This window comes from Pyricularia pennisetigena, chromosome 3 (genome assembly GCF_004337985.1).
Source record: "Pyricularia pennisetigena strain Br36 chromosome 3, whole genome shotgun sequence".
Taxonomy (NCBI): Eukaryota; Fungi; Ascomycota; class Sordariomycetes; order Magnaporthales; family Pyriculariaceae; genus Pyricularia; species Pyricularia pennisetigena.
This window is the reverse complement of record NC_043742.1, coordinates 7,673,765-7,689,225: the sequence shown is the minus strand read 5'-3', so window position 1 is coordinate 7,689,225 and position 15,461 is coordinate 7,673,765. Positions and strand designations below refer to the sequence as shown.

Here is a 15,461-nt window from a genome sequence, read left to right as displayed (position 1 = left end):
TTTGTTTTTTTTTTCTCAAGTTTGCTTGGAAACTTACGGGACAGCTTGTTCAACTATATCAAGCACACTGCCACTGTAGCGAGAAAGCTCTCTCGACCTTCAAAGTGGGCCGATGACGACGACTGGTTGCCACAAACTTGCAGCTCTTCAATACCTCAAGCCACGCTTCGGGTCTCGAAATTACACCTGCGCAAGCTAGATATAGCCTCTCGCTACCAAGGGACACCGGATGCCTTGTCACTCGTTTGCCCAGCCATCGTTGTTAACGTCTCATTGGTCTCTTTTTTGGAAAACTTGCCCAGGAGCTTTGATTGATCAAAACAAAACTCCCAAGGCAACGTCACCAGGGCTCAACTATACCTGCTTCAGTGCTATTGTTAAACTGCTGTTGTCACTTCTTGGGGTGCCACTCTCATCTCCACACAGCCCCTTGCAGTCTGGAACTGTCACTCCCTCTTTGCTGAGCCCTCTTTCTTTCATCTCTTTAGGTCAGAAGCCAAGCCAAACAGCCCGTCTGGTGCGGGCCAATAACTGTCTTTTGCATACAGTACATAAATCACAACACCCCGCACAAGACTAGACTTGATGCCTGCGTCAAGAATCCACAGCATCCCCTTCACGGTCGTTTCCTTGGTCCTGACAGTTGCTCTCTTCCTGGGTATCACAACTAACCTTATCTCCTTGGGCCCCCTGCACAAAGACGGTGGTCTTGACATTCCACCACAATCCCCTCTCTCTCCCCCTACATCACAGCCAAGCGCTGGCAATATGAGCAAACGCACCGCAGCCTACTTTGTCAACTGGGCCATCTACGGTCGCAAACACAGGCCGCAGGAACTACCAGCCGACAAGCTCACCCACGTCCTGTATGCCTTTGCCAACGTCAAGCCCGACTCGGGCGAGGTCTTTCTGACCGACACATGGGCTGACACCGATATTCACTGGGAGGGTGACTCGTGGAATGACGAGGGCACCAACCTCTACGGCTGCCTGAAGCAGCTGAACCTACTCAAGAAGGCCAACCGCAATCTCAAGGTCCTTCTTTCCATTGGTGGCTGGACCTATTCCTCCAACTTTAGGGCGCCCGCTTCGACGCCGGAGGGTAGGTCCCACTTTGCCAGAACTGCCGTGGAGCTCGTCAGGCAGCTCGGCTTCGACGGCATTGATATCGACTGGGAGTACCCCCAGAACCCGCAGGAGGCCGCCGACCTAGTGGCCTTGCTGCGAGCCTGCCGCGAGGAGCTCGACGCCTACGCGCGCTCGGTCGACGGTGAAAACCCCTACCACTTCGAGTTGACGGTCGCGTGCCCCGCCGGCGCGTCCAACTATGAAAAGATGGACATTGCCGGCATGGATCCCCTGCTGGACTTTTGGAACCTGATGGCTTACGATTACGCCGGATCCTGGGACCAACGTGCCGGTCATCAGGCGAACCTGTTCCCCAGCCACCAGAACCCGGTATCAACGCCATTTAGCACCGACGCCGCCATCGCATACTACGCCAGCCAGGGCGTGGCGCTCGACAAAATCGTCATGGGCATGCCACTCTACGGCCGCGCTTTTGAGAACACGGACGGGCCTGGAGCGCCGTTCCAGGGCGTCGGCCAGGGGACCTGGGAGCAGGGCGTGTACGACTACAAGGCGCTGCCGCTCCCCGGGGCCGAGGAGCGGTTCGACGAGGAGGCCGGCGCCACGTACTCGTACGACCCGGTCACCAGGCACATGGTTACCTACGACACGGTGCCGCTGGCCAGGAGGAAGGCCGAGTTCATCAATGAGAGGGGTCTGGGCGGTGCCATGTGGTGGGAGAGCAGCGCCGATAAGCAGGGAGACGAGAGCTTGATCGGCAATGTTGTCGATGTTTTTGGTGGACCCGAGGGCTTGAAGCATCAGGAGAACTGTCTCGCATATCCTCAGACCAAGTATGACAACCTGAGGAACGGGTTTCCGAATCAGTAGAATAATTTAGATGGTCTATTTTCCACCCATGAATTCTACGACATTGAAAGGCAACTTCATTCCTCGGACAGCCTTGATAAAACCCTGCAACCAAGCAAACACCGTCAGGATATGTTTGGGATGTCAGTCGTAGGTCTAAGCACACGTCTATAACACACAATACGAAGAAGCGGCCACAATCACAGCAAGGAAATAAGTGTTCATATCTCATCAAGATCCCAATCCGTATTGATTGCCAGTCAGAGCCCCAATGAAGAAAAAGAGGCCTATGCTACAAACGCCAGTAACGAAAGGGCGGCAATGTCTGGTGCCTGCCCCGAAGGTATCCGTGCCCATCCCATTTTTTTCTCCCATAAACAAGTTCGTCATCCTTTGCAATCAAGAGCAGCTTAGTCCTTCTTGTCGAAGACGTAGGTCAGGTGGCAACGGCCGCAGTACTGGCGGTCCTGCATGGCAGCCATGAAGATACCGGCACCGCACTGAATAGACAGTTAGTAAGGGGTAAGAGAAGAACACGGATAGATGCGTGCCATGGTAACTCACAGTCTCGTTGGGGCACTCGCGGCGGAGGCGCTCGATCTTGCCGTCACCGTCGACCTTGTAGTACTTGAGCACAGCCAACTTGGTCTTCTTGCGCTTGTGCTTGATCTTCTTGGGGGTGGTGTAGACCTTCTTCTTCCTCTTCTTACCACCACCACGCAGACGCAGCACGAGGTGGAGGGTGCTCTCCTTCTGGATGTTGTAGTCGGACAGGGTCCTGCCGTCCTCGAGCTGCTTGCCGGCAAAGATCAAGCGCTGCTGGTCCGGGGGGATACCCTCCTTGTCCTGGATCTTGGACTTGACATTGTCGATGGTGTCGCTCGACTCCACCTCAAGGGTGATAGTCTTGCCCGTGAGGGTCTTGACGAAGATCTGCATGATTGCCTGCTTTTGGATTCAATGTTAGAATTGCGCGTGGGGGACGGGTGTAGCAGTGCTATCTGCTGCTTGTCGCGCTGCTGCTGGGAGATGCGAGATGCAAAAAAAGCACAAGTTGTAAAATAGTTGGCTTGCCTCGCACACAACCACAAGTTGCCGCGACCGCCGGGTATCTCTAGAAACAGAACATTGACGACAAACAGAATTCGCAGAGAATAGAAAAGCGCAAAGCAGCAGGCGACAAGCAACAGAAGCAATCAATCAGACATACCTGGAGAATCAAGATTCCCGTCCTAAGCAATCTGAAAGTTGTTCGTTGATGGAAGGAAGGGAGAGGGGAACTTGAAATTCGCAAGTTCGCAGCGGCGATTTGGAGTTTGATGGACCTGGCAAACGGGGCAGTCGCCGCCCTTCCTTGAGTCACGTGCTAGGGTTTCGAGCCTTGCCGCTAAATTCAAGTGACTTGCTGATATCAGCACCAAACGATAAGCGGCGGGGCACAATCCACTTTCGACTTGGATACTTTACGCGAAATTCCCAAACCAAAGTTCAAACTTCTTTTCTTTCAACCCAGCAAGTGATTGAAGTTCACCACAGCCGCCAAAATGCCTAAGAAGAGAAAGAACAAGTCAGTACTGTCTCGGTGTGCAATCCATTGCCATCGTGGCATCTTTTGCTGACAATATCCCTCCTCTATAGCGGACGCAACAAGAAGGGCCGCGGCCACGTTAAGCCCATCCGTTGCTCCAACTGCTCGCGATGCACGCCCAAGGACAAGGCGATCAAGAGATTCACCATCCGCAACATGGTCGAGTCTGCTGCCATTCGTACGTTTTCAACTCCTTCTCGCCTCATTTGTAACATCCGCTGACTCGAAACTCTTCAGGTGATATCTCGGACGCTTCGGTCTTTGCCGAATATGTCGTTCCCAAGATGTACCTCAAGCTGCAGTACTGCGTGAGCTGTGCCATCCACGGCAAGATCGTTCGGTACGTGTTTGTCCCCTAAGGGAAGGACAGCTACTCCGGAGGTGATCCCGTGGTTCTGTTGATCAGAGCTACGAGACGCCTCCGGATGTAGGGCTAGAGATGAACCTTGGCGAACTTTAGGCCTCCCTCCCCTTGCATTATGCCGGCCTGTGGGCTGCGCTGGATGCTGGTGTGATGGCGTCTTTTGACGTCTCAACATCTTGAGGTTCTTGACGCAAGCTATTGCAGTCCTGTTGTCATCCTCCCTGTGCAGATTCTTTGAGAATCAGACAGGCTCTCGATTGAAGAGAAAGACTTGCCGGCTCCTGCGCAACCCTCAGTGCCCAGTAGACTTGACTTGTACAATGCTAACATTCTCACAGTGTTCGTTCGCGTGAGGGACGCCGCAACCGTGCTCCTCCCCCTCGTGTCCGCTACAACAAGGACGGCAAGAAGATCACTCCCACCCAGGGCGCTAAGACCTCTTAGATGGGACGTGAAGGACGGATCATGAACGAATTGCGGGAAAATCTCGCGCCATTATGAGGCTGCACGCATGAATGGGGCATGACGGGGCAAAAATCTTTTTTTAGGGATCATGGACAGGCCGGCGTCAACCTTTTTCTGGGATTGCTTTTCTTTTGCGGCTATTTCAAAACCATGGTGGACTGCCCACTTTTAGGGCTACTCAGAGATATCCACAATGGGCCCAAGGGCTTCGGCGTATTCCGTAGTGAATCGATCCATTCGAGCCGAGAATTTTTGATGTGTGCACGACGATATGCATGAGTGACAGTGACTCGGGCTCAAGGTTTCTATTGGGACATGATGATATGATGTGGATCACTTCTGAAAACTCGATGCTGGGGTTGTTTGGAAAACTCAATGCCTGGTGATTGTTATTTAGACCTTGACGCCGATTATTGCATGCTATTATTATTTGCGTTTGATGATCATTTTCATCTACTCGACGTCTCAAGCGTTATTAACCACCTCAGTGCTTTTTGGCCGACTTGCTCTCAGCCTTCTGCTTCAGTCGCTCCTCATCCTCCTTCTCCAGCATCTCATCGACCTGAGCGCCGCGCGATGGCTTGTTGCCGTGCGACTCGGCGATATCGGTAGGCTTGACGTCCTTCTCCCTCTCCTCTTGTTTCTTGGCCTCCTTCTCCTCAAGCTTCTCCTTGTTGGCGCGATCCGCAAGGCTGTATTGATCCTTGGGGTCTTTGTATCGCTTATCAGTCACTTGTGTCTGGAATTCAAAGTGGGAGCAAAACTTGAATCTGATTTGGGAGCGGATATCCTACCGTGGATGTGGTGCGATGTCTGCTCGCCCGCCTTGAGAGGCTCGGGGTGGGTCGACGACGTATCGTTGTGGGTGTGCTGGTCGCCGTCCATCATGAGGTTGTCGCCTAGGCTCTAGAATACGGCAGAGAAGCATTATGTCAGAAATCGGCGTGCAAAATTGCCGCAATTGGGAATTTGGCGAATTTTCGTACCTTTCCGGTCACCATCTTGACTGATGTTGGTTTTGTGTTTGACGTGGATTAGGTTGTGGTTTGATGTGGTGCTTGTGTCTTGATTTTGGGTTTAGGATCAGATTGTTCGCAGGAAGATAATGAAGAAAGATTCCCAGCAACTTGGATCCAAGATTCAAGGGAACTGCCGATGGCTAAATAGTTTGCAATTCAATCTTTCCGTTCGTCTGTTTTTCGAGCGATCTTTTGCTCCATCCACGCCGTCATCGACTTCTAATCCAATTGTTACGTCATTGATCCAGTTTATTACAGGTCCGGCTGGCAATGTTGTGTGCTTGTCCCAGCGGGTTGATGGAGGTACAGCTTGGGCCTCTACCAATTGGCTTGATTGTTTGCTCTTGCATCATCTGTGGGTTGGTCGTTGATCTGGTTAATCTAGCCGAAAGGTTGTTCGTGATGGTTATTGTGGTACAAGATACGCATCATGTATGTTACATCCCAATGTGTATGAAGGGAGCTAGCAAAGCGGAGGACAAAAAGATGTGAACCCCAACATGGATTTATGGTCTACTAACCATCCATATTACCTGCAAACTACGTTTTGTACGAACTAAATACAAAGAGATAATTAACCTGAGGTATCAGAATTACACTTCTTTTTTTATCTACTGTAAAAGACGTTTTTAAGTAGTAATTTGAGTGGTTGGAACCATATAGCCATATTGGGTTGGTTTTTTGTTGTCCCCTGGTTTCGTGTGTAGGTAGGCAGGCTATGTACAAACAACAACCGATGCGAATTGCATCCAGTTAAAATTTCTGGATAGTTCATAGCTAATTCTCAGTAAGGGGAGTTTCCAGATTGTCGTGTTCGTCAAGAAATCTGTCGGTGTGTCAAAGACGCGACAAAGGGAGCGGCGCAGGTTGACTTGTCGCAAAAGGATTGTACCCTTCGATGTCATATTGATATCTAGACGAGCTAACAAAAAATTCAACATGTACCAAACAATTAAGTAGTGACAAGAATATCATATTAGATCAAAAGCTCCCGATCCAGGGATTTATAAAATTCCAAAAAATGGCTGAAATTTTCTTCTGTTGGTGCCCAATTGCTTCCTGACAACGACAGTGAGGCACTTTGCAGAACATGATAAAGGCGACACGGGCCATGCTGAAACGACGCCGTGGTCTGGGGGCCACAAACAGGTGACGCTAACAGTAATGGTAAAGGATAAGAAGCATATACAAAGCATATGGCATGATCTTCGGTCCCTCGCTTCACTAGAACAACCTGAGATGTGATTGATATCAGGTGCCTGCAAAAGTAAACTCGTCGAGATATATGCTTGTGTCGCGAATAGCTAGCTCATACTACAGGGTAGGCCAGCAGCACTGAGCATCTAGTTGGCCTGTCCGCAGGTTCAGTAATAACAAAGAGGATCAAGTTCCGCCGGCTGTATCACTCACGTGAAGCAAATATGCTACACATTTGGTCATTAATTTGATAGTTTTATTCTCACCATTTTGATTCATCAAAGTTGACAGTAGTTGCTCATCGCAAGGGCCCCACGTGATATCGCGCCGAAAGCTCACTACGACTGGTGGATCGGTTTCCTCAATTTACGACACTGCTGGACCCCGCCATCAACTTGCGCAACTTGGTCGCTGTCGACAAAACACGCCAGCTACCCAAAATGGCCGAAATACAAGCAAAGTTGCAGTCGCTGTCCGACGACTACAAAAAGCTACAGTCGGGTGAGGGACTCAGTGAATAATTTTTGCGTGAGCGTCGGGGTTTCTTACTGACGAACCAATTCTGCGCCGGAGGGGAGTAGAGCTGGACACGGCAGTCCAGGCGAGACAAAAGCTTGAGGCTCAGCTGCAAGAGAACCTTGGCGTGCAAAAGGTAGGGTTGGGCAAAAAATAAAAATGAACAGGTTTGCCACTAGCGATTTTTATGGTTCATCGCTGACGGTCCCTGCTGGATTCAACCACCAGGAATTCGAAAAGATGAAGGATGGCGAGACTATTTACAAGCTTACTGGTCCGATCCTCCTGAAGCAGGACAAGGTCGAGGCTGACAGCACTGTCAAGGGGCGGATCGAGTTCATCAAGAATGAAGTGTGAGTTTTTTTTTTTTTTTTTTTTTTTTTTTTTTTTTTTTCCTTCCAAAAGCATGAGGCGGCCATACACATGCCACGTTACTAACTCATGGGCAGTGAGCGGCTAGAGAAGCAGATAAGCGATGGCCAGGACAAAATGGAAAAGAAAAAAGGAGAGATCATTCAGGTCCAGACCAGCGCCCAACAGCAGCAACAGGCTGTTCAGGCATAACCTAGGCGGTGAGCGGAATACTTGTATTTTCCTCAACCAATACATCACTCCCAGTAAACTAGTTGCGATGTGTGATGGAGCTGCAGGGCGGCCTAAAGTACTGCACAAGAGCAAGGCTGCAGTGGCCGTAGCTTAAGATAATCCAAAGACTTTTACGTGGTGGGCTGAGGTTGGAGACGGTGAAGGCTGGCGTCAACAACGCTTCTTATTGGACCTAAGCGTTGGAAAGTCGGTTCCGTCATGGCTTCGGGCACAACGGACGGACGGGGCTTGGGGTGGGTGGATAAGGAAACTTTGTTGAACTATCCGAAATCTGCAGTCCGAACTAGGTGCCCGAGGGAGATGGCGGAGTTGCGATGCCGATGGCAAATTTCTTCCCATGAACATTCACATTCTCAGAACATGGATGCGATTCTTGGGGTTGCGGACAATAGAAAGTCTCCGCTTAGGCTTTCGGTTCCGGGGTGGTAAGAAACGAACGACATTGACATCGGGGTCTTGGCTTGCGCCCGTCTAAACAAGTGGCCGTGACAAAACAGCCAGATCCTTCTCACCGTCCACAAGCCGCGGCAGACAAAGAAAGTGTGTTATTCAGCATGCACTCGCCTGCAGGACCCTGCGAATACAGTTCCTGTAGTCACGAATTAACTGTAGTCATATTCGGGATATCTGGGGGTACAAGCCACCATTCAATTCATGTTTATTCAGTCTGGCTTTGAACGTGATGCATGTGTTCCAGGACTTATTAATACTACATCCCGGTGCAATAGTTCTGTGCTTCTCAATGAACTACAACAAGATTTACGTCAGCTTCATCTAATTCACCACAAAGTATTACAGGTGAGTGTACCCAGGTAACTTGAGAATTGATGGGCGAGCCCATACAGTGTAGATGTTACTGTGTGGATATGACCTGGGCAGGAACATGCGGCTTACTGGAGAAACGCGTCTGCTAAATAATACAGCCTACCCATACCATCAAGTTGCCTGCCAGTTTCAACCCCATCCACGTCACTGGAGCGATCTGACGCGGGGTCCCAAGATCCCTGACACTTCGCATTCCACGACAAGAAAGCAAGCACACCCAAGCAGATTTACGACTACGCCAACACCGAACGAGGCGGGAACAAAATAAAGATCTTTAGCGACCGAAGGTTTTCATTCTACTGATGCCAACAACCAAATAATCATCTTTACGATCCTATAGCCTTGCGACGCGCTATCACCAGCGCAAGCCCGTGCTTCATGAAACAACTAGTCCCTGAGGTTGTCGGTCTGTCAACGACAACTTCCTGGTTGACTGCCTGAGGGGAATTCAAATTTAGCCACCTTCATACCGATCACGAAGACAGATATTTTTTTTTTTTTTACTTTCCAAGATTGAGCTATCCTAATACACCGCAACCATGGAAGCTCGTACAATGCCGCGTCCGCGCCGGCGGCCATTGACGATTGCCGAAATCGTGGAGCAGGCAGACCAGTTCGACTTTAATACCAACATTTCCTTGAAACACTGGGTCGGTGCAGCCGAGACGCTGTACCGGGAGGTAGGTTCTGTCAATACACCGCAGAGGCTTGGAAGTTTTCATCAACGACGTAGCTGACCGAGCAACAAAACAGGGCGAGTTCTACAAAGAAGAAGGCAATTTTGCCAAAGCCTACCTCCTCCTGCTACGCCACTGCTCTCTTGTGCTCAAAAAGTTTCCCGAGCACCCAATGGCCCACACCCGCGACGGTCGCAAGCTGATCAAGCCCCTACAAGAACGACTGACCCGCATCATCTCGGAGCTGGAAGATCTTAAGAGGCATATTAATGAGGCGTACAACGAATGGGAAAGACTGGTTAGGACGGGGCAGATCGAAGACCGGCCCGTCCCTGATACTAGGTACGACAAGTATGCCGCCCAGGACCCGGCGCTGTCATGGAACAACGCCACCCAGGCCCAGTTGTTGGATGCTGGGAACAACCAGGAGCTGGCTGTGCGGCTTGCCAAAGATGACTACATCCGGCGCGACGCGGCTAGGCGTTCGATTCGTCAGGCCGGAGTGTCGGAATATGAGGAGCAAATCCGCCGCAGCGGAGGCGTCTGGGAGGACTGGGATGCACGTAGGGGAATGGGGCCGCGTAATATGGTGGACGATCGCAATGACATACAACGGCAGATTCAGGAGACACGAAGGAGGCTGGATAGGCCCAACGACCAAGATTCGGAAGTCGTCGTACGAGATTTCAGTCGCAATGACAGTCGGCCACCAAGCGCAGCTTCAAGGTCATCATCACGGCCCCCCATCCCGAACCCAACCTCACAGCACTACAACTACCCTTCAGTCTCCAGACCGAGACCATTAAACTATAACTCATATGAGGGAGCACCGGCCCCTTCAAGACCGCCAAAGGAGCAATATTCGAGTTCTCAACACCGGCCATTGGAGCCCGTTCCGCCTCCAATACCACGGAAGGCTCCTGAAGCAGGACGTGCCCCTCCTACGCTTCCGCCCAAGACTCTGGACCAGCCAGAGGAGAGGAACGTTCAAAATTCGACATCGTCTGTTGACCGGGCCGTGAATGAGCTCTCCAAGCGCAAGAACATAACGTTCCTACCCGCTGGCTATACAGAAGCCGGGAAACCTCTGAGACCCATCTTCGTTCCGCGTTACCTGAAGGACAAATTCCTCGAAATCGCGGCCCCGAACACTAGGAAAGGACTAGAACTTTGTGGCGTCATCTGTGGAAGGCCAATCAATAATGCACTCTTTGTAGCCGCTCTTCTCATACCGAACCAGATCTGTACTTCAGACACATGCGAGACGGAGGACGAGTTCCAGATTTTTGAGTTTTGCGAGAAGGAAAATATGATCATAATTGGTTGGATACATACTCATCCGACGCAGACGTGTTTTATGAGCTCGAGGGACTTGCACACCCACGCGAGCTATCAAGCCATTTCACCCGAGGCGGTGGCAATTGTCTGCGCACCGAAATACGGCGAGTATGTGCGATTCTTGAGCAAAAACCTCTTAATTTGATCACACACTGACTGCACCCTGCTTGCCACGTATAGATTTGGTGTGTTCCGCTTGACGGACCCTCCAGGCCTTCCGCACGTGTTGCGATGTCCCCACACGAATACGTTTCATCAGCACGAACTGCCAGAGAGCGAAATCTACAAGACTGCTCTGCACCCAGTCAGCCATGTGTACATGTCGGATCAAATAGATTTTGATGTGACGGATCTGCGGCCGAAGTGATGGGGTCATCAGGGGATGAAGACTGGCTGATGAAGACGTTAAATAGGGGTTTCTGGGAATTCACCAGGTCTGACTATGTTCAGGCTTGATATGTTGGCACCGAGTAGTGAAGGCGGTGACCTGCTAGTCTGCTAAACAACAGTGTTTTGTCACTTTATTCTTGTCTTTTCTATCTTCTCTCTTGGTTCATCCTATGAGCTTTTGCTTTTGGTCATGGAGTTTTAGGCGGTTCCATTACTGCGCGTGGCAGGCGTTGGGACTTGCGGATCTCTGTGTTCGCTGGAGAGAGAAATAATCTTGGGCTGTCGGTGGTTACTTATCTTGCTGCATCTGGGGCCGTTCGCTAGGTTTTGTTTCTTTCGGCATCAGGTCATGAGCATGGAGAGCAACAAAAGACAGGACACTTCGAGGCTGGACCCGGGCATTAGAATGAAGTCTGGCTGTAGTCGCTGCCTAATAACTGCATTGTTTGCGATATGAGCAGACGAGCGGTTTACAGACTTTGGTTGGTATTTATGAGGTATCAGTATGAAAGGTTTGGTACTTCTTTTAATCCGGGAGCAGGCCGATAGTTCGCTTTGAAAGATGGGCGGGATGGAGTAGGGTTCGGGTGCGCTGATGAGTTTGTGTACTTCGACCGCCCCCATTCTAACTGGCCAAACAACACTACCGTACACGGAGAAACGTTCTTTTTTCTTCTGTCCATCTGCACGACATTGCCCGTCACTTTAGGGAGAGCAAATGGACCGGCAATTGGTGTGCACGTGCCATCTGTAGGTGCAAGCAGGTTTCTGCCATAAAGAGGACCAGGCCGGCGGTTTGCTCAACCTCGATTCACCTCGCCGTTTCTTCACCACCCACTTTCTGAACCTGCCTGGAAAGGCAAGACTGCATTCTTGCAGGCACTCGTTTGTGGGAACTCGTCTTCTGTTATTTCCCTTTCTCTCTTTTTTTTTTCTTGATACACTCGTTTTCGTTCTTGTTCTGTCCTTGGCATTGAAGCCTGGATGCGCACCTCGGTCGCATTCACACATTCAGCCTTGGTATTTCTATCCTCAGCCGCCAAAGGTAGGGGATACCTTGCTTTGCGAGAGAGGTCAAGGTGAAAGGAGCATCGACTGGCGTGCTTTCTGACCGGATCTCTTTGAGCTTCCAGTCACCCGGAGGTTTGTACATGTCCCCTGCATCACAAGCCCTGACTTGATCACCTAGCCCTCGTATTTCTCTTTTTCTCAAAGACGAAACCAGATGTGACAATATCTGAATTGAATCCTCGACTCACCATCTAGATTCTGCAGCCAGTCACGAATCCGATTCGAAATCTCGAAGGCACCACCAAAATATGGAAAACCACCGGAAAGGCGACGACCCCTGGCGGCCAGGTTGGGACCCCCGGCGTCTCGCGACGCTGACACGCCCGGATCCGCGCTACTACCGGTACGTCCCAGACCTGTCGGGCTACTTTGTGGTCGCGCACTATCAGACCCCGGACTGGCGGCCCGGCGAGGGTGACCCGGGCAGCATCCGCTGGCTCCGCGAGGAGGCGCCCGAGCTCATAGTCGACGGCCGCCTCAGGGTAGACAGGGAGGAGGTAGGCGGGGAGACTAGATCGTGTCTGGCAGTCACTGGTGGTGGTAGGGCTGCGGCTGCGGCGAGTGTGAGAGCGCAGGCGCAGCAGAAGAGTCCGTCGAGTGCGCCACCGGTCTCGAGGCCGTTTGGTGGTCGGCCTGAGTGGGGCAATGGTGAGGCGGCTTCTTACCAGTCTTATGGACTTGCGAGGGACTATCCACAACATGGCAGTGAGGGTTGGCAGACGGGGGAGATCAATTCACAACCAGTCCTGCAGCAGCAGCAGAACCAAAACCTCCAGGACTGTGGCTTTCAGGGCCATCAGTCGCACAGCATCGAGCAAGCCAACAGCAGAACATATGGCACACTACAACAGAAGCAACAGAGACCGACGCCCGAAAGAAAACCAAGCAACGAAAGCTCAGACGACCCTCGACGATCGTGGATTTGGCCAGAAACCAGCGAAGTCGCGTCTTCAGGACAGCAACTGGACCCGCGCCATCTGCGCATTAGCCGAGACGTGTTAGCCGAGATTCATCAACTCCCAATGGGCCATCCGCAGAGTCCTTGGGGTTGGCCTGAGAACTCGGACGAGTCGGGCGTGACGGAGGCGGAGAGCATTGGCATGAGGGAGGCGCGACGGAGACAGTCAGTTCATCTTATTTCTTTGCACACCTTCTTCTATCACGTACTCAAAAAGCAACACCCAACAACTACCCCCCTTCTGCCTCTGTTATTTCTACTGGGCTGACTGACTTACCGGGAAATAAATAAGCAACGCTGAGATTGAGAAACGAGCGCCCCATCCGCAACGCTACATCCGTCCGTCGTCGCCCAGCATAGGAAACCAGGGACCTTGCCGAGACTCTAGGCATGGCTCGACATCAAGCAGCAGCAACAGTAGCAGCAGCGGCTTTCCGATGCGGGTGCCACAGTGGCCCGGCGCGCAGGAGCGGTACGCGGGCAGCCGCGACTCGCCGTCGTATCTGCATGGCACGCAACGAATTTCGGATGAAAGTCAGAATTACACCGACAGCAGTGGCAGTGGCGATACGCTCGAGCATAGACGGGGAAATTATGTCTATGGGGGCTTCGAGGAGCCAGACGGTGGGCCTGGGGCTCGGAAGGGTCCTTGTCTGGAGAACCAATTCGCGACTTTGCAGATTGGCCGGGATGAGGGGCGCTACAATGATGACTGCTGTGAGTTCCCCGATTGGTGACAAAGGCAGCTGAGTACCAAGCTAGCTCCTCTTGATGGATGGCATACATACTGACACACGAATCCCTTCAACAGCAACACCGCGAGCAGGCTGGGATGGGCATTACCGCCGCTACGAGCCAGTTCCTTTTCAACCGCGGTCTCGAGACCAGCCGCTCCTTGACAATTGCAGCAACAGCTCAGTATCACCTCGGAATCATCTTTCACAAAGAAGTGAACAGCCAAGGAATAGTTGGCCACCAGAAGACCAGCGGCGCCATCAATCACGAATGCAGCAGCAACAACAACCCCAGTCCCAGCGATACACGCCGTCAGATTTTTAGTTTCAGCTGCCGACGTCCAGACGGCTCGACCGCGTATATGACGAGGCCGACCACTGGATTAAATTGCCGCTTGATTGAGGTTGTGACCCAGAAGATTGAGACCGTTTCTCTCCGCCGTTGAGGAGAGGGCTGCTGCCTGATAGTCGTCCTCTTGACCCAGAAACGACAGCGATGCCATGCGTTGGGACATTTCCCCCCCTTTTTTTTCTTGTCTTATGCGCCATCAACAGTTTCGACACCACAAAGTAGTTGGCGCTTTGTTGGCTGTAAAAGACGCAGCATACATCGATGCCATTTTTTTTGTTCTTTACCTATCGCATTGGACCTTTCTCATATTCATTTCTCTGCATTGCCTTGGATTGATTTCCCTTTTTACACTGCATCTGCATACGGGGTTCACGCTGCGTTTGAAAGGGGAAAATAATAGTTCGAGTGATGGGCCACAAGGAAGGAAAACAGCCAAAGGCTTTGTCTGCTAAAGACAAGGAAAGGAGATCAACATACGAGTAAGCACGTTGTATCCTTGCACGCCTTGGGTATAGGACTTGTCAATGGCGTTTCCTAAGAGCTGTTTCCCCCCCTTCTTTTCGTTGCTTTCTATTCATCGACCCGGCTATGTGTAACGCCAGGAGATTGCGTTGAGATCAAACGGTATTTTTATTCCTGCCGTAGCTTTTACTTCATAGATAGCTAAACTCTTACTACGCCAGGGCAAACAATCGATGAGTTTGGCAGTCGTTTGCTTGCGCAAGTCTACAAAGGGCACCCATCGAAAGCTAGGCATATACTCTCTGGTTTTGGATTGGAAAGATACCAGCCGGCTTTTGGTAGCAAACCGATGACCGCCCTTTAGCAAGTATATGCAGACTAAATGGATGAGTGAGAAATGTGTATATCGATAAAGAGATGACTGTCGAGACTCTGTTGATCTCAGCTCGTTTGTCGCAGTAGCGTGGGGGCCAGGGTGACACAAACCAGCAGGCTGCCATGCAGGGAGCCGCAGGCCGTGGCACAGAGCCCCGATAGCCCTGCTTCGGTTGTGAATGTGTGGGCGGGTTCGGTGATACAGCCTCTGGACGGTGCGACCTCTGGCGTGACTGTTTGTGTGCCACAGCCGTCGACGGGATGTGACAGGCAGCAAGAGACAGTGGCCGAGTCACCTGTTGCCGGGGCCTCCGTTTTTTTTCATTACTTGCACAAGGCCACAATCGTTAACCTCCTCGCCAATGAGGCTTCACTCACAACTTGTTGATTCATGACCGCGATTCAGTGTACTTTGGCGTCTTGGTGTAAATCTGACCGGTGTATCTGGCTGCATGTTTCCGTCAGGGAAAAAGTTGAGATGGACGCTGTCAGTTTCCTAAGCCACAAGGGGTTTTGGGACGGAAGACGGCAGGAGTAGATCGAGAATAAGCTTGTCAAGGTTCGAGGTGCTGCTTCTTTGTTACCT

General features: G+C 51.5%; 7 protein-coding genes across 7 annotated transcripts; 5 read left to right on the top strand and 2 right to left on the bottom strand.

Annotated features, from left to right (window-relative positions):
- Nucleotides 1-585: 585 nt before the first annotated feature.
- Nucleotides 586-1,959, top strand: PpBr36_03845 (uncharacterized protein; the record flags this gene model as incomplete). Its single annotated transcript, XM_029891014.1, has 2 exons — nucleotides 586-621; nucleotides 754-1,959. The coding sequence occupies 2 exons, from the start codon at nucleotides 586-588 to the stop codon at nucleotides 1,957-1,959; spliced, it is 1,242 nt and encodes a 413-aa protein (XP_029752952.1).
- A 389-nt stretch (nucleotides 1,960-2,348) lies between these two features.
- Nucleotides 2,349-2,877, bottom strand: PpBr36_03844 (uncharacterized protein; the record flags this gene model as incomplete). The annotated part of the gene is made up of 2 exons (XM_029891013.1): nucleotides 2,349-2,438; nucleotides 2,503-2,877. 2 exons carry the CDS (start codon nucleotides 2,875-2,877, stop codon nucleotides 2,349-2,351), a joined length of 465 nt encoding a protein of 154 aa, XP_029752953.1.
- A 605-nt stretch (nucleotides 2,878-3,482) lies between these two features.
- PpBr36_03843 (uncharacterized protein) lies at nucleotides 3,483-4,334 on the top strand (the record flags this gene model as incomplete). The annotated part of the gene is made up of 4 exons (XM_029891012.1): nucleotides 3,483-3,505; nucleotides 3,577-3,704; nucleotides 3,764-3,866; nucleotides 4,229-4,334. The coding sequence occupies 4 exons, from the start codon at nucleotides 3,483-3,485 to the stop codon at nucleotides 4,332-4,334; spliced, it is 360 nt and encodes a 119-aa protein (XP_029752954.1).
- A 505-nt stretch (nucleotides 4,335-4,839) lies between these two features.
- PpBr36_03842 (uncharacterized protein) lies at nucleotides 4,840-5,356 on the bottom strand (the record flags this gene model as incomplete). Its single annotated transcript, XM_029891011.1, has 3 exons — nucleotides 4,840-5,066; nucleotides 5,150-5,261; nucleotides 5,342-5,356. The coding sequence occupies 3 exons, from the start codon at nucleotides 5,354-5,356 to the stop codon at nucleotides 4,840-4,842; spliced, it is 354 nt and encodes a 117-aa protein (XP_029752955.1).
- Nucleotides 5,357-7,011: 1,655 nt separating this feature from the next.
- On the top strand, nucleotides 7,012-7,651 carry PpBr36_03841 (uncharacterized protein; the record flags this gene model as incomplete). Its single annotated transcript, XM_029891010.1, has 4 exons — nucleotides 7,012-7,072; nucleotides 7,153-7,223; nucleotides 7,316-7,440; nucleotides 7,537-7,651. 4 exons carry the CDS (start codon nucleotides 7,012-7,014, stop codon nucleotides 7,649-7,651), a joined length of 372 nt encoding a protein of 123 aa, XP_029752956.1.
- Nucleotides 7,652-9,057: 1,406 nt separating this feature from the next.
- PpBr36_03840 (uncharacterized protein) lies at nucleotides 9,058-10,900 on the top strand (the record flags this gene model as incomplete). The annotated part of the gene is made up of 3 exons (XM_029891009.1): nucleotides 9,058-9,198; nucleotides 9,272-10,641; nucleotides 10,714-10,900. 3 exons carry the CDS (start codon nucleotides 9,058-9,060, stop codon nucleotides 10,898-10,900), a joined length of 1,698 nt encoding a protein of 565 aa, XP_029752957.1.
- A 1,342-nt stretch (nucleotides 10,901-12,242) lies between these two features.
- PpBr36_03839 (uncharacterized protein) lies at nucleotides 12,243-14,132 on the top strand (the record flags this gene model as incomplete). The annotated part of the gene is made up of 3 exons (XM_029891008.1): nucleotides 12,243-13,117; nucleotides 13,245-13,669; nucleotides 13,861-14,132. The coding sequence occupies 3 exons, from the start codon at nucleotides 12,243-12,245 to the stop codon at nucleotides 14,130-14,132; spliced, it is 1,572 nt and encodes a 523-aa protein (XP_029753309.1).
- Between the last annotated feature and the right edge of the window lie 1,329 nt (nucleotides 14,133-15,461).